At 39.0% G+C, this 27,011-nt stretch overlaps 1 protein-coding gene across 1 annotated transcript in view; it reads right to left on the bottom strand.

Annotated features, from left to right (window-relative positions):
• Window positions 1-14,010, bottom strand: part of galnt18b (UDP-N-acetyl-alpha-D-galactosamine:polypeptide N-acetylgalactosaminyltransferase 18b) — a 101,241-nt gene extending 87,231 nt beyond the window's left edge. Inside the window, exon 1 of the mRNA XM_042486778.1 lies at window positions 13,755-14,010. Coding sequence (XP_042342712.1) covers window positions 13,755-13,992 — 238 coding nt within the window. The 5' untranslated portion in view covers window positions 13,993-14,010. The remainder of the gene's footprint in view (window positions 1-13,754) is intronic.
• Window positions 14,011-27,011: the final 13,001 nt, after the last annotated feature.

A 27,011-nucleotide genomic window follows, 5' to 3' on the forward strand; every position in this document is an offset into this window, starting at 1 on the left:
AGGGAGGAGGACAAGGAAGAAGAAGAGAACATTTTGCCATCCGGGGCTGTGATGATGAGTGAAATCCACTTTTGATAGACTGGTATGCTGCATGCGGGGTACAACAACTTTGACCTTTTATCCCACTTTGCAAAAGAAGTAAACTTGGTTTTGGACAAAACTGTGATCCAGGCATCAGTTGTCAAGTTGGTGAGATGATGGCAAAGAGCCAGCACACAAAACAGAAGTAACCTCAATTTTTTGTTGTTGTTGTTGCTACTTTTTTATTTTGACTAACATCAGAATATTTTCTGAATGTTTGTTTCAAATTCTGTGACCAGATTGACAATGATAGCCCACAGTTTATTTTCAGGTTTGTTAAACATTCAGAAATGCACCAAAACCAGCTCTCAGCTTTAGAGTAGCACTTCTAATGTTACTGAAATTGTACAATACTGTGTTAGGCTACAATTACACTGAACAAAAATCTAAACGAAGGGCTAATTTTTGCTCCCATTTTACATGTGTTGAAAAGATCGAAGACCTTTTCTCTGCACTCAAAAAGACATATTTCTCTATTTGGTAACAATTTAACAAAAATTTGTGCTAGTGAGCACTTCTCTTTTACCAAGATAATCAGATCCACCTGAAAGGTGTGGTATCAAGATGCTGTTTAAAAAGCATGATTATTACACGTGTAATTTGGGATAGTCGAAATAAAAGGCCGCTCTTAAAATGAGCCATTTCATCTTGAAAAATGACATTTTTAGGCACTCTGAGCTATGGATTTTAGATGACTATGAATATGCATTTCTCAGTCACACAGGACTCGTCCTCAAAGAGCATACTTCTTCAAAGTGCCTGATGCCATCAAAGGTGGGCAGTTGCCATCTGACAGCGGTTACGCTGATAAAATGTTGCCAAGTCAAGATCCTGGCGAGAATGACAAGCATACAGACAAGCTTCCCTGAGACAGTTTCTGCAGAAATTCTTTGGTTGCACAAAGCAATTGTTGCATCAGCTGTTCAGGTGGCTGCTCTCAGACAATTCGGCAGGTGAGGATGATGGACATAAAGGTCCTGGGCTGCTGTGGTCACACATGGCCTTTGGTTGTGACGCCAGTTGGATGTAGTGCCAAATTTACGAAAAACAACATTGGAGACAGCCTATGATAATGTAAGAGCTCTGGTGGACATCCCTGCAGTCAACATGCCAGTGGCATGTTCCCTCAAAACTTACAACATCTGTGGCATTGTGTTCTGTGATCAAACTGCACATTTTAGAGTGGCCTTTAATTGTGACCATGCCAAGGCACACCTATATAGAAATTATGCTGTTTAATCATCAGCTTGATGTGCTACATCTGTGTCCAGAATAATCATTCAATATGAAAGTATTTGAATGTTATCATGTATTACAGTAACTGAACGAATTTATGATTCATCCATGGTCATGGTTTAGGTACTTTTGGCATCAGAGTCCTTCACTGTCTTCATGCAGGCATGTGAGGAGGCTCCAGGGTGTCTGAAGGTTAAGATACCGCAGGATCAAAACCTTGTAGATGTTTAGACTCCAGAGTTAGACACAGCTGTATGATGTGTGAAATACACTTTGTCAGGGTTAATCATTGTTCTCTTTTTAGGTTTTTGGTAAATCTTTGTCCATGTACGCCATGTCCTGCCAAGAGTTATCTGTGCTTTCGTTAAACTTATATATTCATGTAAGATCAACTGTGTTTATCTGTGTCAATCAAGTCTATTTTATTATTCATCAAAATGAAGATTGACTAGGAGAACAAGTTTATATATATATTTATTATTATTATTATTAAATTATATCATCGTTATAATGTATATTATATTGTACATAATAATTAATGTATTATATATACAAATGTCAATTACATTTTAATCTACATAAAAAATAAAGGAAAAAAGGAAAAGTTTTTTAAAAAAGTGGGGGTATATAATAGGGATTAATTTCACCCAGCCAGACTGGGCAGATTCCAGTGTATTTAGTTAATGTTCTATTAAAATCACCCAACCTCCTCTGCAGACATAAAACCTGTCCTATTCATTTTTTTATTTTACGGATTACAAACCTGGCAGATTTACACATACAGACATACTTTACAATTATTACAAATCACAAAAGGACCCCAGGTAACACTTCAGACTGAAAAGAGCTTCAGTGTGATAAACTGTGGAGATTAAAATTTATATAAGTGGTGCGTTAAAGGATCCTCAGACATCTGAGATTTGAAAGTCCCTCAATAGCAACCTCTTTAGATGAAGAAATATAACATCCAGTCTGTTGTTTCTCTTTTCTGATTTTGCAATGCAACACTTCTTGGCAGATAACTACAGTTGGAGTTTCTTCTATATTAGCGATGAATTAATGAAGAGTGAAAGTTGAGAAAATATATTTTGATAGAAGATCTCATTTAAGGTTAGAGTTGATGAATCTCATTTCGACGCCATGGTAATTCACTTCTGTCTCATCGAGTCTCACCCTGTAATCCATCTGCACCCTCCCCCATCGTAACCTCACATCAGCACCAGCCGACTCAATAGAGACAAAGCGAATACTGACAGCTGAAGTCCACTGTCTTAGAGACTGAGGGAACTGAGGAAAACATTCAGATTCAGAGTAATCATTTAAAAATGTTTCTGTTAATGCATAAGTTGTAGTCAAGGTAAACAAGTTAGTCAGAATTTAATTTAATTTATCTGAGTTTTTGGTTTTGGTGTGAACAGATTGGCTTTGTGCAGTGACTGCACATGATTTTTAAAAAGTATTAAACATGTCTTTGTGTCCTTTTAAGCACTTTGTGATGTATGTACTCTCAATATAATTCAGCTTACAGACAAATGTGATGATGCGGAGAAGCTGTTATTAGCATATATGTACACTCTTCAGTGCTGCTTTGGAAAACATGTGAAGGGTGAAGTGCTATTGGTTTGAGTACTAGAGTACACCTGTGACACACACGGTTTGTGGACTGCCGTTGTAAAGCCTTAAGTTCAGCATTTCGGCCATCACCTTCTTGGTTTTTTTGAGACAGAAGTGACCATATTTGACCATAAGTGACCATCGATCAAGCAGCTTGCCCTTAAATGTGCATAAGTTAAAGCCTTAATCAAAATGGAAACAGGAGAGTTATATATAAACCCCTCCCTATATCGTCATAAATGTTAAAATAAGCTATAGAAACCAAAACTGTTTATTGCACCAGGCTGTAAACTTTAACATGGGGGTCTATGGGGATTAACTCTGGTTTGGAGCCAGCCCCAAGTGGCCATTCAATGACCTGCAGTTTTTGCGACTTCCACATTGGCTTCATTTTTCAGTGTTTTTGGTTGCAGCTTGGTGCAAGCACACGGGCAAGTTGTGGCTTATTTTGAAGGTTGTGTAATCACTGTTCCTATGATAAGTTTACATAGCCTACATAAGTCACGTGTAACTGACCACAAGATCAAATGTTAGACAGACAGTTAGTTTCATTGCGTTGAGAATATTATCAGCAGTCAGCCAAACATCTAGCTAAGTAGTATTAGGTGATTCCATGGATGCCGAGCAAAAGAAACTGCATTTGAAACATCCATTCTGAGGAAAGTTGCAGTGCAGGCAGAGGTCAAGCTCATCTAATAGACTATTAGACTATGAAAATATAGCTTTCCTGCAGGCATTGTGAATGCTGCACAAGCTGGCCAAGTTTAACAGACTGGCATTGTAAAGTTTCTTTGAAAACGCATCACAAAGAAACCATCAGTAGTGGCAGAAGTTGCAGAGTGACGTTCCTATGCGCTCTGGTAGCACTACACCTATGCTTTGGTGGGAAAGTGTTTAGAGATAAAACTACAAGTAGTTGATGAATAGGAAATCAATCATCAGCTACTACTACTTCTAATCAATGGATTTACTTTAAAGCAAGAATAAAGGATATTACCTACTGTAGTTTCAGACTCGGAAATGTGAAGATTTGTTCTTTGCCTTAGGTAACACTAAATTATTTTGGATAATCTAGGAAAACAATAAGTGCTCAGTAACAGATTTTGACGAAATTTGAGAGGAAAAAAATCTTTGTGTGAATAAAAAAAAGGTTTGAGTCTTTAACATAAATGTCTGGGGGGGAAAAAAAAGTAGCAAAAACAAAAGAGCATCTGTTTTTTTTATATTAAAAAGTCCATTCAATTAAGTGCTCTTCTAGATATAAAAGCTCTAAAGGAAATGCTTAATATGGTTTATTGTTTGTTTCTTTTTTGGCATTTAAGTGGTCACATTTACACATTTCTATACAGAGGGATCACCTATCTGCAGCTTCACCGCAAAAAAAGGCAAACAAAAAACTTGCAATCAAAAACTATTCAATGGATTTGAAAATATGTGCTGACAGATCAGATCATTTAGTCAGAACTGGTCATAACTCAGAAACAACTGTGCTGCATCGCATGAGAAAATGACAGTCACTTGTTCATACAGCAGATGAAAACACTTTGTGCATAATGGCATGGTCGTTTTGAACCAGAGCACACTTCCTCACTTAGAGCCATTAAATATGAGAAAGAAAGTGCAGAGGAGGAGCGAGAAAAACAGCTCAAAAACAACTGCTGACAAATGTAGTAAGCACGAAACAACAAAGCGCATCAATTTGTCCCTTCTGCTGCCGCTTTTTACTGGAGCTCCATGAGTTTTCCCCCACTGGTCAAAAATCATTGAATGCAGCTGAAAGTTTTTCCCAAAAACCATTTAAAGTGTTTCTTTTTATTGCCTCCGAGCAGAGAAGTTCACACTAGTACATCACTTTGTATCAATGCATAGAGATAAATGGCTTGTTGTCAGCGCGGGCTGAGATGTAAATCTCATACAGCCGCAGATAAACCAGATTTTAGTCTGATGTACAAGGGTTGTTTTCTCTTTTTTTCTTTTTTTTGCTGTGGCTGCAGAAAATCACTGGGGATTTAACTACATAGAGAACATTTGCAATAGTGAACTGATCTATTTAGTAGAAAATTGTCAGGGGACGACCTTTGAATCGACACTCTTGTAAGAGGCTCTTAGACGTCTAATTTATTCTCTTCGCGATGACTCTGCCCTCTGGAGTCAGAATAATTAATTGTTTTCATTACCAAACATTCTTTAGTGCATTCATATCCCAGTATTTCAATAACTCTTCGATTTATTGGAATTACCACCCAGAAGATCTCCCCATTTTATATTCCCACTCCTCACTCCAGACTCTCTCTCTCTCTCTAACACACACACACACACACACACACACACACACACACACACCGTCTGCGTCCCTGCCTACAGGCTGCAAACTGCAAGCGCTGACAGATGAATCAGACTTGTAATAAATCTACAGCAGAATGTTTATAGAGGCCATGGTTACATTTATTTCATATTTATCAGTTAAGAAGAGCAGTAGAGGCACTTCTCTTTGCTCTATTTCAACAGATGCCAGGGCCTGATAAGCACTATCACTGTACAGTGATGAATTCACAAAAATCTTAAACGGCTTTTGTCTATTTTAAGCGCTCCAATTTGCATGCTCTGTCTGTCTTAATGTGCCCAGTGTCCTACCTGGCTGCTCACTGAATAAGTCATGAAATTCTGCCAGCCTAGAAAGACGGAAATATCCCTTAAACAAATTTTTTTATTTAATCTTTTTTTTTTTTTTTTTACAGTAAAGCCAGACTGATAAATCAATCAGCCAATATCAACCAATATTAGCCTGTCACAGATATGTGTCAATTTGTCGCGTGAAACTGCAATACAGAACTGCAAAATATTTTTTTAAGTAATTTAAAAAATAGTTGTCCACCAGAGAGAGCAGACAAGTATACTTTTTCAACTTTAAAGTACCCAACATCTTCAAATTAAGTCACAACCATCAGCCTCAGCTGTAATTTTTGGTTTTTGATAATTAGCAGATGTAAGCATGCTAATGTGATCAAATAAAGGGACCCTGTGGACTTTTCTTATGTTTACAGTCTCTGTCGAGTCTTATTCGCACTGGCCTGGTATTACCTGGGGACCTCGTGATTTCTAATAATTGTGTTCTGCTGTGATCTTAATCCCATGCATATACTGTATCCTCAATTTGTCTGATAAAAACTGCACCACTAATTACCAACCATATTTCGCTGAGGTCATGTGATAATACAAGTCCTGTGCGAATCAGCATCTCTGTGATTTGGGCTCGTAATTATCATTTTTTTCCTTTTTCTTTTTTTCTAAAGCACCTTGTTGCTGCCTCTTTTCCGGTAGAGAATTATGCAGGGTGCATATGTTTTAACAGCATGGAGACCGATACCAAAATATCATTACTACAGAAACTACCCTATATTTTCATTTTGAAGATCCTTTCTAGCATCAATAAGATCAATACCCAAAAAGGGACCAATTTCTCCTTTCTATGTTGTACTAATTTGTATTTTAAGTGTAGAAGTGTAATCCTCGGTTTATGTGTGCACATCTAGTGGATATACTCTGCTCCTCTAAGGCTGTGTGCACTAAAACAGCATACCCTTCATGTGGTGCACCATGACTAGTTTAATCCAAAATATAAGTGGAGAGAGGCTGAAAGAAAGAGGAATAAACCACGGGAAATAAACTTGGAGCTGCCACAGGAAAGAAGGGAGGAAGAGGGAAATGCCTCGGCTTCCAGACCCTGACACAGAAAAGAAGGCCATGTGGAAATATTTTAGCATCAAAAGTCAACCCAAAATACTGTTGCAATATTGATACTGGGGTCATTAATCAAAAATATTGTGATATTTGATTTTATCCATACTGCCCATTGCTATATATAGTTTAATACAAATCATCTGACAGTATAAATCAAATCTGAACATTATTATCTGATCTGTTGCATTGGATTGTGTTATATGTTACAGGAGTACCTAATAAAGTGACCACTGAGTATATAAAATATAGTTTTCCTGGAAAATAGTAGCTGACAGCTTTGGGTTTTTCACTCTGCTCGCAGCAGCAGCTCTCAGCTGCTCCTGCCGCTCCCCAATCACCTGCCGGCACACCTGCCCCTCATTCACCTTAATTAGCCACTCAGTTCACGCTCACTCACTCTTCTGACTGATTGTATTGTGCCGCTACTGAAGCAGGTCCCAATCAATTAACTACTAAGAGAAGGGCATCCTTAATTTCATTTTCAGTTTTGGTAAATATCCCCTGTCAACACAACACATGAACAGAATCACATAATGCTCATCTTTTGCATTTGACAACCAAATTACCAAAAAATAATCATCATCACCTACAAATAAACCTACCATCATGATGCATCTGCATGTAAGAAAAAAAGAGCTGCCAAATGCAAAAATGGAAGTTACACAACATACACAAAAACATCAACCCTGTAAGCTCAAGCTCTCTGCACAAGAAGTCAATTTCAAAAACAGATTTTTACTTGTGTCTGTCTAAGATATTTAAGTCAATACATACTGAATATGCTTTGATAACTTTGTATTTAATACATTCTTAAAAGCTTCAATCCACCCATTTAGACATCTTATATCAAATAACAGTACATGGTAAAAGGAGAAAAAAGAATATTAGAAAACTCATGATTTATTTTGTAAGAAACAAGGTTGCCTTCATCTAAAACTGTATCAAAAGACCCTTTCAACTGTTTTTTTTCTCCCGATGGACTGAGCACTTTCAAAGGGAAGTATGTATGAAGGTAACTTGTACTTTCCTGAGCTGCATACCACAGCCTGCCTGCACAAGCATGCACACAAACACCTGCACACATCCATGTATTTACACGTGCCTTCAAATTTCACTCACTTATTCTACAGCTGCACTCACTGTCGCTCTGGAAAATCACATCAGATAAATATCCAAATGTAACTGTCCTCTGAGCATCAGCGGGAGCGCTGATTTACCGAGCTTCTCAATTGACTTGACGGGTGGATTAGCTTCAAGCCATCTTGGGAACTGTCGCTATCATTTGCAGCTAAATCAGCGCTGTGTTAATGACTGCCTCTCGCAGGCCTCGTGGCCGTTCAATCAGACGACATGCTGGTAATACACATCCTTAGAGGTCAAAGCAACCCAGGAAACATGCTGCTGTTTCAAGAAAAACATCCTAATGAAACATCATGTTACATTCATGCACATATCTTACACTGTTTGCTTAAACTCTAACAATATAAATCCTGCACTGACAATATAACTGCCATCAGATATAAACAACTGCTGTGAAAGTAAGATTTTTAACACAAACTATTCAACTGAGGCATCGACTGTATTGAATTAACTTCTACCAGCTGCAGTAATCTGCTGATTAATCAATTAGTTGATTGAAAGAAAATAAATCTTTAAATTGCTTAATGGTTAAATGGCCCCACATTATGTTCGTTTTCAGGGTCATACTTGTATTTTGGGTTTCTACTAGAACATGTTTACATGCTATAACGTTCAAAAAACACTTTATTTTTCTCACACTGTCTGCCTGAGCATGCCTGTATACACCCTCTGTCTGAAACACTGTTTTAGCATCTGTCTCTTTAAGCCGCCCTCCTGAAAAAACCCTGTCTGCTCTGGCTGGTCAGTTTTTCCAGGTCCTTAACATCTGCACTTTCAGCATCTGCATTGCCATAGCAGCTGGGTAATCACTGTAACCACACTGTACAGACAATTTGTACCTTTAAATAGTAGTTGTGACATCACAACTTCGCTGAAGTCCTGACGGCTTGTTTAAAGGCACAGTTACTGAGTACGGACTGTGTGCATTTTTCTCTGTGAATTGATAGTTTTGGTACTTTCACAGTATTAATATTGCATTTATGCTTTAGTTTTTCCCACAGAATCAGTGTCTGTGCATGGCGAAATGTGTAACCCCTAATTTGGATGTTTTTGCAGGTCTGTGAATGCAGCGCAGGCAAACTCATCAGGAGTTATTTTCCCTCAGCAGCAGTTTGAGTGGAAGTGTGGATAACTGATTTGTCCATCCAGTCAGCGCTGATCAGATCAATGGATGAGAGGAGAAGCAGAGTGCAGAGTGAGTGTATGATAACTTTTAAATCCAGCACAATTAATGGTTGAGTTTCACTTTCATTGCACCTGGCATTTTGCTCTGAATGTGCAGTGAATAACTGCAAGGTACATACATATATTCCAATAGCACTCCTAATAAACTGTCCATCTCCAAAAATAGAAAATCTTTTTGTGGTGGCAGATGTTTTGTTTGTGATGGCCCCGCCACAAATAAATGAATTTGTAGGAAACCCTGATACCTGCTTTTTATTAAAAAAAGACATGTGTATGTGACTTCTTACAATATGGGACCTTTATTTTTCATGCTAAACTGCCACACAATTTTTGGTTCAAGCCTCTAAAATGTGTTTGCTGTTTTTCATCACCCACTTAGGGCAGTTAATTGAATAAACTTAGGTTTTGGACTGTAAATCATAAAAAACAACAAGACAATTAGAGGACATCACAGTGAGCTCTGAGAAATGGTTTCATAGACTAAATGATTCATCAAGACAATGACTGACATATCATGAAATAATGAAAATGACTTTTAGTCGCTTCAAGTCAACACTATCTCTGCAAGGGTAATTGTGCACCACAGCTCATCATCTGAGTCAACAAATGTACACACAATAAATATTAGAAGAAGATTAAAAAAAATGAATAACAAAGCAAATATACACAGCTATATGTGGAATCATCTGCATTGTTGAAGTATTTAAATATCCAAAAGTATTTAAAACATATGCACAGCTATGTTACTGTGCATAAGACACATATCAGGGTGCTTAATTGACTGTATATATGCAACAAGTATGCAAACATAAAGTACTCTAATGATTTTCATTTTGAAGAAATAGCTCTCCTGGAGACGGTCACATTCAAAGGTTGCTGCAAACAGCCCTCATGGTGGGCGTGTGTGAACCTGCTCAGTCCAACTTTCCAATAAATTCTCCTCGGCTGACTGTACTTATTACAACAAAGAGCTCAGACTTCGCTTAATGTGCTGTTGCCACGTTGCTTTGTCCTGTTAACAGGCCACTTAACTTCATCACACAGTTAAAGAAGTGGAATGTTTCTGTCTCATTCCCGAGTGTGACGCTGACACCAGAGACATTTCCCCTGACTCCATAATGAGTCAGCTGCTCCGTTAAATGTTTCACTCTCACATGCAGTAATGTTCTGTGGTGAGCATGTTGGTCTTATAGTGCACTCGAACTAAGTGCATGTGGTTGAGTGAATGGTGCATCAGGACCCTTTAAGTGTACAAGTCACAGTGGTGAACTTCAGAATGCAAAGGCCAGAATATACAATTTCTGCTCTCGTCTCACAACGTGATATAGGAGAAAGATGTATTTTTAGAGATGTCGTAAGTGCACTAATGACTCTGGCTCTGCCAGGAGCTCTCTGACTGTTGACGCCGTCGGCCACTTACAGACTCGGATTATGGGTCTCTATTTGCAGCAGATGCATTCAGAGTAATTATGAGGGAAATCCAGACAATATGGCTTGTACTTAAAGTGACAGGTCATTTTGTTGGAGCGGTTTTTACTGTTGCAAATGTGCACCGATATGACATCAACAGTCTTCTCCAGCACGAGCCCAAACAGCTTTTGCTGTCAACAACGGTGCTACTTGCAAACTCATAAAACATCAAGAGCTGAGACTTACTGTACTCATTAGTGATAATGTGTGTACAAATACCCAAAGCAGCCAATGATGATGCTGGCTGACTGTGCATGAGCTCATAAGAGAAGGAGTGAAAAAAGTTATAAAAGGTTCGATATGCATAACTTTTTTTAAACTGCAGAATGACTGTCCACATTTTAAAGTGGCATAAAAACAATGAGCTACAACTTGTTTTTAAATGATGAATCCAACATTTTGGGAAAGAGATAAATGCCCTCTGATGTCTTTACAGTGAATATGAAGCGAGTTGGGTCATTTTCAAAAAGTAGCCTTCATCAGCAACCCGTGCTGTTAGCATCACAACACTACATCCAGCTCGTGTTGCCTTAGAAAAGAAAAGTGTGACAACATGATTAACATCATATTGTTTTTAAACAAATTAACTGAAGCTTTGGTCTCTGACAGGCTGCAAGCCAAGCACTGCCGGCAACATGAAGGACATAAAAAATTCGGTAGTGGCGGGAGGGGGACGAGCACTGTTTGTTGTGTTTGCTTGCTAGAAAGTCAAAATATTTCTGGGGTGAGGAAACGAGACATGGCAGAGTTAGTCTCTCAAGAAAAGTAAAAATGCACCAATCTGGCATCATTTTGGATTTGAAGCCGATGGACGAGGTGCCATGGCAGCGCAGGCAACGCAATTAACCATTTTGAGCTTAACTTTTACCAAATATTGTGTTTCTATTTAATCCTGTTGCTCCTTTGTGCCACAATTGATGACAAACAGCTGATTCACAAGGATGACATGAGGAATTATCAAATACAATACCTCCTCATTTCACAATAAAAACCAAAATAAGCTGTCAGCAGGTTGGAGGGAGATCACCAGGGAGCTGAACGCTTCTTCGCAGTTAAATGGCTATTTGTTCTAGCTATGTTATATGTTATTTTTCATTTGCCATTAGGACACGGTATCAATATGTTTCCAACAGGAGCGGCTGATGAGTCAAATTTTGACACCTAGTCGTAAAATTTTCTATACCAGTCTCCTCCAGCTCTTAATTTTAATAACTGGTTTAATAACTCCAGACCCTATACCTTAGCTTACCATAATTACTAGAAAAAGGGGGAAACAGCATGCCAGGATCTCTCCAAAGGTGAAATATCTACCGGTCAACACCTCTGAAACACACCTAATTAACTCGTTATATCTTGTTTGTTTAATCTGTGTGAAACCAAAGTGTATAAAAGACAAGTTGTGGTTTTACAGGAGGTTATGTGTTTGACTATTTCTGGCCGGGTGCATTAACTTCCGAGCTCTCACGTGTTAATTAGTGAGCTTTAGAGGTGCTGCAGGCAGACTTTTTTTTATGAGTAATCTCTTTTATAATTATCTTTACTGTTAGATGAAGGCCTTCTAAAGTGGAAAATCACTGTAAAAATGTTCCCAGACCACACTGATGTTCTTTAAGCACAAATCTAGCACGAAATGATCAGTGTGTCAGTGTAAAAGAAATAGTTGAAACATGCACTTTGGTGGTAAGTCACCTGAAAAGAGCTCCGCCCTGCAGATGCCTCTGGGTGCCAGGCTGAAATGGAGACCTGCCTCCAAGAGGAATGTTTACCCGAGCCTAGCACAGACAGAGCCGTTATTGCTCAAAGCAGCATGAGTATATTTCTGTCTGCGTTTCACTTCTGCACCAGCTCTTTGCCATTTCAGACTGGGACCTGCCCAAAACGAGCCCCCCTGTGATGACAAGAACAGCTCTTTTAAAGACACAGAGGGGAGAGAAATTAACTGTGTGTGATCAAGTGTAAAGTAACTGTACACCGAGAGCGGAGAAAGGAATTTGAGAAAAGGGATTCCAGACATTCCCAAAAGTAAGGAACAATGTGGAGGGAGCAGATTACCATAAAGATTCCTAATTAACCTTGTTAAAGTAAGAAATAAGCGGAGGTTGAATGAACACACTGAGCAGAAAATAGTCACAATTAGAGTCCAACGTGGAGTCTCAACAACACAAGTTGTTTCACCTGTATTTTAATGCAGATATTTTTTCTTTGTTGGATTCTAGCTCTCAGTAAGGATGCATGATGTTTTGTCACAATACATTTTCAGGTAGAGTGCAGTTCAAGCAGGGGTGTAGCACCATGTTCTGAGTTCTGTGCATAAGCAGTCTCTGTGGCCCCCCGTCTGCCCTCTCTTACTCCAAATCTCTTTTATACATCTTTTGATTTTTTCTTTACAAAGTCAGTTTGCCTTCTTTCCCTTTCCTTTCTTTCTTTCTTTTCTTTTCTGAAGGTCCGATTTCCCTTCCTCGGGGAAAGATGAACCAACTCTAGCTGCGTTTAGAGATACATCCCAGTGCAGGGGTGGACTAAACCAGTTTGCACCTTTAAAAAAGGGAGCCTCAGACAGCATCCACTAATTTTTGACATACAAAGTTCAGTCTTTTAACTAATTTATTCAGCCAATTTTAATTTGTCACACTAATTATTTATGTTTGGAAAAAATTGCTGAAAAAAACAAACTTTTCACTCCTTGCTTTGTGAGGACCCCACTGTCATTGGGCATTGCGTTATCAGTCCCATTTTCCCCCTACCGTGGCGCCCCTAAGCTCAAGATACAAGGGACTTCATATTGTGTACTTTTCTAAAGATTGTGCAGATAGTTTCTGCACAACCAACATTCAAATGAACCTTAATAAAAAGGCACAAATATGAATGAATGAAAAATGAGTCTGTAGATCAGGAGAGCAATGCTGTGTACTGTACATTACACTCAACAGTAGGACCTATTTATGACAGAATTCTAATAACATATTCTTATATTGAAGTATATTTAAAATTAGCCTTTAAGCCCATTCATAAATATGTTGCCTCACAGCAGCTACTAATCCTTTAAATGGGGACATGCAGCTTTTCTTACAGTCCTTAGTCCTCCATCACACCCTCCAAACACCCCGATCTTTACCAGACAAAAGAAGTTTCTGCTGTATTGATTTCCAAAAACAGACAATACACACACTTTGTGACTTTACACTAAAAGTAAAGCTATTTTCTCTTTAAAAGTTTATTTTTGATGGAGCCCAGATGATGCATGTAAGGTAATGTGAGTACAGTAAGTTAAAGGATGGAGGCTTTACCTTGTATGTGCTGGTTGACCACATTCTCCAGCCGATCGAGCCTCTCCATGATCCGGATAGTGTCCCCTCTTTTGTCCAACTCTAACTTTCTCTCCGGTAAAGGCATGGGAACTTTGATGTAAATATTGGCGATGTAATTAGTAACCCATCCGACATAAAGCAGGCAAACAATGTTGGTCATGCCGCTCAGGATCACGCATGTGGACACCAAAGTTTTGGTTCTCCTGGTGCAAGCCATGCCGACATCCCTCCATACAGCCAGCAGTATCCCGTCAAACGGGGCGACAGTCGCCCGCAAAAAAACCTCCGAAAGATGAAGTTATTTCCAGCGACTGTGCAGCGATGCGATATCCGAAGCGCGGTGCCTTCACTTCAAAAGTGGCGTGGGGTTATTTGGGGCGTGGGTGGACACACAGGTTAATGTCAAATATCTACAGGTGAAGGCTCCCCCTCTCGCTCCATTGCGAACCTCCGTCAGCTCCAGTTGCATGTGAGGATCAAGGAAACGGGAGACACGCCGAGCATCCTGCTGCAGCCAATGGGAGGGATGGTGAGGACTGACAGCCCCCGTGCTGCACGCGTCCCCGCTGCGCACTGATTCACTGTGAAAGTGGATCTGACCGGACTATTTCCACAGGCCGGGATACAAAGTGGTACAGCCTATTTCTGTCCAAACAGCGACATATTTGCGCCACAGCGACCTTAAACTGCTCATTTGATTGTGTGGTGCTCTTTCCTGGAGCAGTGAGACAATTCCAGCTGAAACCTCTCGGAGTTTCTTTCACAGTGTCACGCACGAGTAGAACACACTTTTGGGGGATGAAATCAATCCAGGAGTGCATTTCTTGTTGCAATACTGGATCAAGCCACGAGATAGAGACAACGGGGTCTCCAGGAGAAATCGAGGTGTGGCGGGGTCATGTTATGGGTCTGGCTCCGGTCCAGCTCACTATGAGGTGAATGCAGGATGCAGAGAAGACGCTGCTTTCAACCCACACGCTGCTGTAATCAGACCAGTGCAGGGAAAGATACTAATTACAGCAGAGGTGCTCAAAGGGCAAATGCTGCAGATAAAGTGAGCATGAAGAGCTGCAGCACTTTAACCTGGTGAAACACAGAAGTCATTTCCTACCTAAATTAAATATGAGCATTAATAGGCCTACTTGGTAGATATATCTGCATTATTTCATGTTAAATTAGTGTGGGGTTTTGTCATTACGAAGAAGGTTTTACCCATATTTACTCTCAAAATAGCATGCACTGATTCAAAGGCATAGATTTCAAGGGGCATAGGGGGCACATCCTGCTCAATATTTAGAGCAAGTGCATTTGTCACCTCCCCCAATGAAGGCATTAAAGTGGCAGAGGACTTTTCTTTTGACAAAGTGAAAGACATTTACACCATAAATTGATGCATAAAAAACACAAATTAGTGCATAAAAATTCACCAGAATGCATGAAATGAATAGCCTAGTGAAACCGTCCTGATGACGTGAGCTCAACATGCTGTGGCATTCTAGGTGCAGTCTGAAGTTGGTACCATCCCAAGACATTTACACCATAAACAGATGCAGAAAAGCACACATTGGTGCACAAGCATTCACCATGATGCAAGAAATTTAGTGTTTGATGCTCAAATTATCTGGTGGAGGAAACCCAAACTAGAGGTCTGCATTGTGATGCCAAAGGACCCAACACACATCTCACGGCTGGTGGTAGCAGACGGCAAGAAAAAAAAAGTGCAAGTCCTTGAGATTAATTCATATGAAGGACGGAGACATGAATTTCTCAAGAATATTACAGATAATAATAATGATAATACTGATTCACAGAGACAGCCTAATAACTGTAATTATGAATGTTATTATGTTCTTGAACATTAATTTTGCTACTTATTACCAACCAAGGTATGCATATCTTTCTTCATATTAGAGTGAAATAATGTGTTTTCCCTGCAAGGTGGAAGCAGACTCAATCTATTGATAATAAATCTATTGTGTGAGCATGTATGGTCAGAGTGTTTTTGCAGTTGCAAGCAGCAGGTGACACACACTCTGCAGAAATGGTCAAAAATCCCACAGGAGCGGGTCCTGCAGAGGGCTCTACCCCAAAGCCCCTGTTTCAAATATGTTGCACCCAGTGCTGAAATGTAAGCTAGGCCCTTACACCAATGTCGTATCTGCAGGAGTGCATTGTGTTCGGTGCAGCAGACCCTTTGCATTTTGTGTGTCTGACAGCTGTTTCTTTAGTTTTCTGAGTATCTGAGGCTGGTTGACTTGTTGTTTATTGTGAGCCTTACTCCTTCTCCTTAAAAACATCAAATCATTGGATACATTTTAGGACATATTGCATTTGTTTGTAAGTGAGGATCTTTAAAATGCATATAGAAACAGAAGGATTCAGTACTGAATGAGTGTCAGGCTCTTTTACTTTATCTTTACCAAAATACTCGAATGTATTTCGACCGTGTTTTCATCATCTTTGCCAGATGATTATTTGCTAATAACAGCCTTTGTCATCCAATCTGGCAGACAGCTACAACACAGCAGGCTGCCAAAGTGAAAGTATAATTTTCGATGATGGAAAAAATTAATGTTACATCAGTACATTTTATTAATGGAATAAAAAGCACTATTATGACACTTGGTTTCTCATATTTTTCCTGGATGACTGCGGCATGTTTGTGAAGTGTGACAGGGAGAGAAAACAACACAAACACTGACAAACTTCTTTGTTTGCAATCACTGCCTTTTCAGAGCAAAATGCAACTGAATCATCATCTCTGTGGCCGACTGTCATACACCTTGATTACAGAGACAGAACAAAATGAATCAGCCGGGAATATCCTGCAATATAAAAAAAACAACAACTTTAAACCTGCTCATTTTCAACTCCAGTGCACATCTATGGCTTCACATTAAAAACATGCTTTGGTATCAATAATCGTCTCCAATTAATTTTGTCAGTCAGTGAGCTTCAGTGTTCATTTACCCCTTCCTCGATACATCCTGATGTAAGGACAGACCACCTCCTCTGTCCTGTCTGCTAAGCACCAGCCATTTATGGCTGTGAGATGATCAATGCAGGAGGCTGCTGCCCATTCATCTCAGCTAGGAGACCTGCCAGAGTGCAAAAAGGTATTTTCTTTAGTTTGCAATATGAAGGGTTTTTCTATTTGCTAGTTACATTTATGTGATGAAAAAGTGTTCTCTCACCCTCTTCGCTCATTTAATCTCATCTTAACCCACGAGATTCTATTGAAAGTCAATAAACTGGAGGATTTCTTGCCCTCAAGTTGCAGCTGATGGCACAGCCTGTCTTTTGCTAAAGGTCCATTGTAAAAAGTTCAAATGCTGAGTTTGGACTTGGATGTTTGTAGTTTACAGCTATGTAAGTCTGCTAGAGCTGGCCGAGCAGTCAGTTAATCAGTTATAATGGTCAGAAAGTAATTTACATCTTTGTTGATTATCAGTTAAATGTTTATGTAGCATAAGTTATTTTTCTCAAACATTTCCCAGTTTGAGCTTCTAAACTGTGATGTTTGTTTGCTTCGTTCAGTTTTAAATATCTGTTAAGTGAATATCTTTTGTTTTTGTAGATTGTTTGTTGGACAAAGTAAACAACTTGAAGAAGTCAGTTATTGTCAGACAGCTGTTTTCCTGATCATTTATTCTTCTCATTTATGTATCACTCGTATAAAACTTCAGAAAATAGCCAGAAATGTCCATCACTCTTTGTCAGGGTGAAAAGTGACACAGTACAACAGAGAGAAGCATCAAATCCTCACACCAACAATCATGGCAGTTTTATTTTACTTTATTTTGATGGAATTTAAGGACGTTTTTACCATTATTTGATGCAGGAAAGGCAGAAATCAGTGCATAAAAATTCACCAGAATGCTGAAAATTAAGTGTTTGGTGATCAGAATTTCCTGGGAGTCAACCCCCAAACCGCACGTTTCATGTCGGTGCCCCAATGTTGAAACAAAACATACATGTCTGATACACAACTTACGGCCCATGGGCCAAATCTGGCCCCCAACAGAGTGCAGGTTTGTCTGCCAACCATTTTTTAAACTCACAATGAAAATAAATTGATTCAAACAGAGATTTTTTCATATTGTACTTTGAATATAAACAAGGTGTCAGAGTGCATAAAAAACACTGAAAATGAGCTTCTTTATTAAAATAAAAAATGCCAGGGGAGGATTCAGGTTCCAGGCAAAGCCTAAAAATGACTCTGAAAACATCCCTGCATACACCTGACTGATGCTGGGCTGCTGCAGCTGCACTTGACTCATTCATTTTAATTTATCTGATAAATGTTATTAATCTGTGTTTATTAACTGCCCCCTGCCTCCTATCATTTTGCAAATGTGGCCCCCAGGTTAAGAATCCTGTCTCTAGAATAATGTGATGGGGATTTAAAAGGCCAGACAATTAGTAAAGAAAAATTCTGCATTCAAGCATATGAGTAGCATGATACATCAGATATAACCAGCCAGATATTTAACTGTGCACCTGCTTTCTCATATGGCATAATTTTGCAGACCATATTTCCACTTTCAGATCGCCCAAATTATACTTTTGAAATCATGAGCTGGAAAAATATTTCATTAAAATCTGAGAAAAATTTAATTATTCTAATCAAACCTTTTGATAATTCCTTCCACTGACTTCAAATGGCCTGCGTGGTGCTTCTCAGACTGCAAACTGTGCACTGTGTAGAGATGAATACAATTAAAGTGGATTGAAATTCTAATGAGAAAATTATATCTCAGCTAAGTCACCAGACAGTCACATTGAAGGACCGATTCAAAGATTAGCTTGTTTTCTTACTGACAGTGTGATGATGCATGAGTGTCACTGGTGAATAGATTCAGCTCTGGTTTCACTTTGTTAATGTTATTTATGATTCTCTTCTCTGTTTAAAGGGCAGCACTGAAAAACGAAGCCTGTCCTTGCAAGAACAATCACTGGAAGTTGTCATGAAGACGACCTCAAAGCTGCACACATATTTAATTGACAAGCCATAAACACCTGCAGGTGTTAGACCTGCAACTTCTATTGATTTCTTCTGAATTGGAGCCAGCCGCAGGGACACTTTGAGGTTGGAATTAGAGACCTGCGATCCTCCCACCGTGTGATCCACCCGGCCAAGCAGCTGTCACATTTAGTCTGAACGAATGCTCTTCTTGTGGGCTGATTAATTACTGTGTGTGAGAGGTTATCCTGCAATCATCACTGTGAGGTCCCAGAGACAAAGACACTAACTACTGTAGGTTCCTCAGCTGCGGAGACAGCGTCCATTAGTCATCAAACCACGCACTCGACATCTAAGGATTAGTCCTTCACAACGCATAAAAGATAAGTAAATAATTGTGATAAATTTGACATCAACCTCTCCTGAAGTGATGCCTTTAATTAGCTGCTATAAATTATAGAGCGTGTTGTCCACACTGAGGCAGAGAGAAGACACTGAATCCCTACCAGCTTGAAAGGTGCTGTTCTGAGGCTGACCCCCTGATTGTCTCACAATCCCCCCATTAAACGGGAGAAATGGTCGACACAAATCCACCGTTCATATGGTGTGGGAGGCTGACCCTTTACTCCGAGCTCTCCGTGGGCGGGGGGCTGACAAGTAAAAGGAAATTTCCCTGGAGACGCGGGATCACTTTCAACTAATTCGTGTTTAACTGGCTCACGCTGCCGATTGTTGTACAGCAGCCCAAGGAAAGTCAATTAATTTGAGTTTCAAAAAATCTTTATACCCTTGAAATAAATATAAAGTCACTTTGGTGCCAGGTGTGAGGCTGCTCTCCAGTTTTTTGGGGGGGATTATTTACAGTATTTGTTATAGGTATACTGTGCAGGATGTTTCAAAAAATCAATGCATAGACTCATGGAAAAATCACTAACGACCCACTAGGAGTGTGTGTCAGTGTATGTGTGCAGAGACTCTACCCTCTGTCTGCATTTTCTTATCATACTAAGTTCAGGACTTTCCTCAGTGTGCACGTGAGGTTGGGACTTAATTAAAAGGTAGCGGCTAGGTGCTAGACTGTAAGCAGCACACATCCAAGAGTAAGTTACGAAAATCCCAGACAGATTGCCGCTAAGGCCCCCCTCCAAAAACAAATATCAGAAGACAAAACGGCAAGCAGACAAAGCTCGTTCCAAAATGAGACGGTGGCTGAAAATACTGTTTACTGTTAGTCACCAACAGAATCTTTCATTGTACACCTTAAGTTTTTGCATGAGTATATCCACAGGTACATAACAGCTCACTTAGATATATATCAGAACTGTATTACATCATACTGCATGTCATGTTTATGCAGACATGCACGACCAGTGCACCAATAGTAATCTACTTGTGTACAGAGAAACACAAGGTCGTGGGTTTAATTTTCATATTTAGGCTGATCTTGTGCACTGTCCATACGTTTTTCTACGAAAAGTAATACACCGAAGTTTGTTAAAAATGATTCAATAATTTGTGTATAACCCATGCATTGTAGAAGGCTGTAATCACATGACCAGTGTGCTGATGGGAGTAAAGAATGAACCACTCCTGGGCAGCCCTGTGAGGAGGCAGGTTGAGAAGGTAGATGGGTCACAGGACACATGACTTTCCCATTTCCCCGACGAGACAGATGTTGGGAACTGTGTGGATTTGTTCCAACTGAAGGTACTACCTTAACCAGTATCTTTACTTGCCTCCGTAACTTGACGTAAGTATGTTATGTCATTCATCACATGAACCGCTGTGTGTGCCTTTGCACAGTTGTTTGAAGATACGTTGCAGTTGCAATATTGGGGAGGCCACATTATGAAACCAGGGGGCTGAGATATAAAACAGAATCAACTTTATAAGTTCAGCATTTTAACAATAGAGCGCAAACTTCATCCAGCAGCAGTCAGCAGGTCAGAGAGCGTTCCTGATGCTCCTGTTCAGTCAGATTAGTTATTACAGTGTTAACTTTTACAGCCCTAAATACAGTACATAGGCCTCTTGGACATAACGTCAAAGATGTTACTTCTTCACACTCTGTTAATAGAGTTAGTTCATTTTTTGAATGTTTTAAACTAGAATAATGTCCAGATGTGTTCCACATATGTGTACATAACTGTATTCGTAATGTCACGTGACAGAAACAGATCAGTATGTGTGTTCATATTCATGGAACATTGCAAATTTTATGCTTTTATTCCTATAATTTATTATTACATACAAAACGTTTAATCAAGAATTAATTGGTGCAGTTTTCTTTATGGAGATTACACCTGTGCTATCAGCCTCTGTCTGACTTTTTATTACCTGTTAAAAAAAACTTGAGTGGCTTCAAGTAATATCACAAGTTGTCTCTGCCAACTGCCGAAAGGCAAAAGATCTGATTAAAGTATTTTTTATTTTATTTTACTCTACAGTGAAGTGTTTTGAATATCTGCACTTTAAATAAGTCGACATATTAAGGTAAGTCACTGTGATGTGGACACAGGGATTGTGAGATAAGAATCACATTAAGTTCAAACTCATTTATTTATAGAACCTTTCATCACAAGTATGTCTCAGCGGACTTCACAGAGCGAAGGCGAGAAGAAACCTATCTCAATCTGTCTGATCATCATCATTCACATGACAAAGTGAAGTGCTGTAATACATGATGAAACAAGCGAAATGTAAGGCAGCAAACAAAGCACAAGACTCAGAATAGCCTCACACGTCTAATTATTGTACAAGAGGTGGACACAACATCACAGGTGCCTGCGATCTAATGCAATCTGATTCAACAAGTCTGCAATAAAAGCTACCGTCATGAATTTTACAGTATGATGTTATTTCTGTATATTCTCTGTATCTGAGAGAAGCTAGCTCTGGTAAATTGCACTTAGTAGTGTATATATTGGATTGAAATACATTATACAGTGTTCAGTGGAGCTGGGGATAAAATACAATGAACACATTACAGTTTCCCACATTTCCTGCAGCAATTCTGCAACCTATGGCTACATTACATTTGCATGTTTCAAAAGTATCGACGTTTTCCAAAGAGAAGTAGTTCTGATCAGATGTATATGAGCTTACTTTGTCACTGGGAGGTGGAGGAGGTGGTGGATGATGTGACACTAAGGCTGACAAGCTGCAGACCACTGTTCAAGGCCAACAGACAACAAAACCAGTAGTTCATTGGCGACACATCGTGGCATTTCCAGCAGTGTACGTGCCACCGAACCTTGAATGTTTTTTAGCAACGCATTGTAGCATTTCCAGTGGCATAGGTGCCACCAACCCTGGGTGTTTATAATATCACATCATGTCACTTTCAGTGGTGTTGGTGTCACCAGCCCTGGGTGATTTTTCCGAACAAATCATGGTGTTTTCAGTGGCGTTTGTACCATTATTTAAGCCACAACATCATGTTTTCCTTACTATAATCAAGTGGTTTTTGGTCCTAAACATAAGACCATGTTAACCACAACTTTGTTAAAATTTAAGGTTTCAACATCACCGCAACATTTAACATAAAATTGTTCAATATCTGTGTTTTGCAAAAATGTATAATGCCAACATTTATTCTGTTAACTGGGTTGTTTGCTGGTATTTATTTATTTATTCATTCATTCATTCATTGCATTATGCACATAATAGTGCCCAGCCCATGTGGACGCACTAAAAAATATTATAGTAGCTGTAAAACATTTGTCAGACCTGAACATAACACATAACATGATATTGCAAAGAATTACTTCTGATCTTTTAGGCTCCACACATAAAATCAGCCCCCCAAAAAAGCTTCATTCCTAAAACACAGCGTACACTTCTTATGATTCAGCCGGAAAAACTCAGAAATGCAGGACATTTTACAAAAAAAGAGAAAAGACAATAAGCCCTTCCTCATCACATAATGAGCAATGTACCTGAACAGAACTGTGCACACAGAGATATTTGACTTTTGGTTAAATTCTGCATCACATAAATGTTGCATGACTGTTGTACAAGATTGCATTGGGCTCCACAGGTTATTCATGATGTGCCCACATACTGTCGACCTAATACTATTAACCTTGAACCTGCAGGAAAAAATCTGCTACTTTGCTTTGTGTCTGTCAAAGCTGTTTCCAACAGGCAAAATCTTACTTGAAGTATCACATCCTTTCAGACAGAATATTTTTAATAATCTCTGCTCTCTGTGCATTTTCACGTCAGTGCTCTGAGTGTTAATAACATGTTGTGCTCTGCAGGCTGCCTGTTAAGCGCAGCAACTCATCTTTTCAAATAAAACTACCAAAAAGAGAAGCCACAGGTTTTACGCATGCTGCCTTAATGGACAAAGAAGAAAAACATGTGTGTCTTTAATTTTGGCAAGTGGCCTATTAGCAGAATAAATTAGTTCAGAGAATGGTTGAAAATGAAAAGCCAAACCCAGAGGGTAACCATTGAGGGGATTGGTATTAACTCTCTCAGCTGGGGAGAAACAACTCTGCAAGATGAAGGCATTCAAGTGTGTTTTTAAAAGTAGAAAAATGAGCTGATTTATCAGAAACTGACGGCAGGGGGTTTGAGGAAAAGCAGCAGTCAGGTTTGGCTGAATATTTAAGAAGAAATGTAGGTGAACTCATGTGGGATTTGAGAGGAAATTGAGTTTACAAACTCAGTTTGGTGTCCTGAAAATGAAGTTAGGGAGGGCTTTCTCTATTTAAGCAGGAATGAGTCAAGTAAGGCTATCACCATCTGCCCCTAAAGTAAGAGACAATTAAGAAAAGTAAGCAACAAAACAGCATAACTTCTGTCTTTGTATTTTTTATCACCTTCCAGTATTGTTGAGCATGCTGACATTAAAACTGAAAATGGGAGAAAACAGAGAGAGAAACAAGAGGATGAGATTAAAGCAGAAGCAGGGCTACTGACATGATGGCGGGCCAATGTTGACAAGGATTAGCCTCCAAATACAGTGTTGCTGCAGCTACGCTCCTCTGTAAATATCCCTTTTGTTTGATGTTTTTATGCAGACAGTCTCTTTATATCATATAAATGACACAGTGCTGCACATATTGACAATGTGTATATTGCACAAATAACTTCAGATGAAATTAAAGAAAATTGAACCTCCACATCTCAGTAATTTGATTCTGATATCACACTAACAACAGATGGTACCACAAAGTGAATGTGCTAGTTGTGAACATGTCTTTTTTTTTTTTAATTAACTTGCTCCTCAAACTAAATAACTAACAGTTAGTAGTCAATAAAATACTCCTAGGGTAAGTAAGTAAGTAACACTTGTTTTCTTTACTGATCTAGTTAGCTGTCAGACATGCCACATTTAAGCAGATGAATACATGGTTTATCCATATCTTTTAATTTTACTGATATGTTTTTCGGTTTTCTGTACACATGCCACATTTTTTGCGCCTTCAAATCCGTTGTTGTCAGTGTAAATGAAGGTGCGCTCAAAAGTGCAAGCCATGCCATCATGGCATTAAAGCATTCTCAAATGGCTATTTTTCAGAGCATGACAACTGCCCCAAAAGATAAACAAAGTTCAAGCTTTGGATGCAGAAATGCCCACTGCATGTCATTTGTCAAGGAACCACCAATCACAGCTGGCAGATATCTTTGTTGTCTTTTGTAAATATCAGTCTCTGATAAATATGGAGAAGAGGATGATCATCTTAGTGCAGGGCTACCCAGAGCTTTACATCTGTCAAGTAGACACTTAAAAAACAACAAATGGCAACGCATTCTCACCCTAGCTTGTCAAATATTTCTACTTGGTCAGTACGTTTCACGTCTACATATGACACACTAGGTGTCCTCCTGCATCTGTTGTTGACGTTCTGGAATGGTGTTTTAGTTTATGCCTGTTAAATGCAAACAAACAAACAAACAAAAAACACAGGGAATAGAAAAACACCTCTGTTTACATTTATTTCCTACTAAAGTAATCTGGTTTAGGCAGCAAAGCATGTGGTTAGGTTCAGGAAAAAATCCCAATATGGTTTGGCTGAACATTCATATAGGAAGGGAAAAGTGGGCTCTCAGGTTAAAGTTCAGGCTTTGTTGGACCTATCCACCACCACTCCTGTCCTCCTTATAAGGACTTTCCAGCTCCTTATATTACGTCTTTCTCAGCAGCTCGTCAAACTGATGCTGTCTGCTCGGGGTATCATAATGCAGTGACAGGTGATGATAAGCAGCCTGTCATACTGCTGCAGAAGATTCTGTATGGCCACATTATAAACTGACACCATCTGCCTGTGTATCATACTGCTGCAAGTAGCTTTTGGCTTTTGGTGTCTGATGAATCCCCAATCACTAAGCCCTGGTATCTGAGGAGTTCAGAATGAGAATGGGCTGTTACATATTAGGTCTAATACGCACTTAAAAGACAACAACTGGAAGAAGATCGGCTTAAAACTCGTGATTTGGGGTAAGTATAGGCCAAGCTTTGATTCTATGCTGGATATGGTCACTTAGCAATGTCAGGTGCAACCTGCCCCTGTATAAGATGCAGTATTCGCCAGGCCTATATGATAGGCCTGGTTTGCCTTGGCTTTTAGATAAAAGATGATTATAACAGCATCATCACATGCTATTAATACATTTCTTTTTGTGAGTGTGACTGTTGTCAAATAGTAAAATCCTACATTTATTTCATGCATACAAAGAACTTCACAGCTAGATGTTTTTTTTTTTTATCACACTGCAGGATTCGAGTCTTGTGGCCTTTTTCTCAGTGACTAAGGAGCAGAGCAGAAATAAACTCATCATCACTGACCATTATAATAGTGGAGACTAATGCCTGGCACAAAATCTCTTTTCTTTGCCCTACTTTCTCCATTTTAGCCTCAAATTCTTTTCATCTCATGCAGGAATGAAGTGAAATGGCCAACCTCAGCAGAGTAAAGCAGTATCCAGCAATTGACATTGTGCATATAGATATATCACACTAAATGAGCAAGCCTCTACAGTAGATTTTGTCTGCGGGTGAAGATGTGTAAATCCCTTCTTGCCTATGGCATTATGTGGCATCATGGGAGCTTGGATGATTTTAAGTCAATTAAGACATGTTTTTGCCCACATCCAAAAATTAATATTCTTTGCTTTTCATAGTATAATATACAGAATGGTTTTCTTTTGTTATTACCACAGTAAATGAACAGAGTAAGTCTCTTTATCCCTGAACACTTATTTCTCTTAAAATTGTGTGTGTCCTCTCTTTATTGTACTCACCCTTGGGCGCTTTAAGTTTAATCCTGATAATACGAGCTTTGTGGAAAAAAAATAATCTGTTTTAAATCCCTTTGTTTATAAGCCTTTAAGCCAGGAATGATTTGCTATTCTTAACAAGCCTAAACATTTCATGCTGAACCTCAATTTGTCTAAATATAAAAAATCTTCCTAAAATATAAGGTGTAACAAGCAGAAAATCATGCAGCAAATCCACTTAAACAATACTGACAGATATTAAAGATGACATGTCTTTGCTGTGGGTGACTGACTTAATAATGAGTTCAACACTTTTGAGTCAGAAAAAGTCTTTGGACAGTTGTGACCCGACATGTTCATGGTTGTGTGTCACTGTAAAAAAGGGGAAATTCTGTCTCTAAGGATTAAATAAAAATAATGTTATGTGAAAACAAGACCTTTGATTTCTGAAAAATTAGGTCACAATCAATCAGTCTTCAAAGGAAAAAAAATGCCACTGTGTGTTAAACAAATGATATAAATAGGAATATGTCATGATACTTAAAAGTCTAACTTTACTCTTGTACTCTACTCTAAAGCAAACATACACCACACACATGCACCAATATAGAACAAGAGTGATGAGTCTTTGAAAAATGATCGGATGGTGGCATGGCCAAACACAGCTCATACTGCTGACTGCTCAGCTTACAAAAATAAATCAAAATCTTTCACAATGTAAAATATGTGGTCACTGACACTGAAACACAACATGCAGCCTGAATAAACACATTATAGTCAGCTTATCTCTAAACTTCGAGAAAAGACTGTCTGTCTTTGTGAAATCCAGGAACAAATGTTGCAATATGACATTTTACCACAAACAATAACCAGTGCTTCAAACAAATGGCTGCAGTGTGATGACCAGTAATTGCAGCCTAATAAAGAAAAACATTTACTGTTTCTTATTGTTCAAAGAAAGTAAGTAGACATTATGTTGATTTTTATAATATTTTTATTGGTCTGGTAATATGCATTTATTGTTTTCTGTCAAATTTTGTTCC

The sequence above is a fragment of the Plectropomus leopardus genome, chromosome 1 (genome assembly GCF_008729295.1).
Source record: "Plectropomus leopardus isolate mb chromosome 1, YSFRI_Pleo_2.0, whole genome shotgun sequence".
In the NCBI taxonomy this organism is placed as follows: domain Eukaryota; kingdom Metazoa; phylum Chordata; class Actinopteri; order Perciformes; family Serranidae; genus Plectropomus; species Plectropomus leopardus.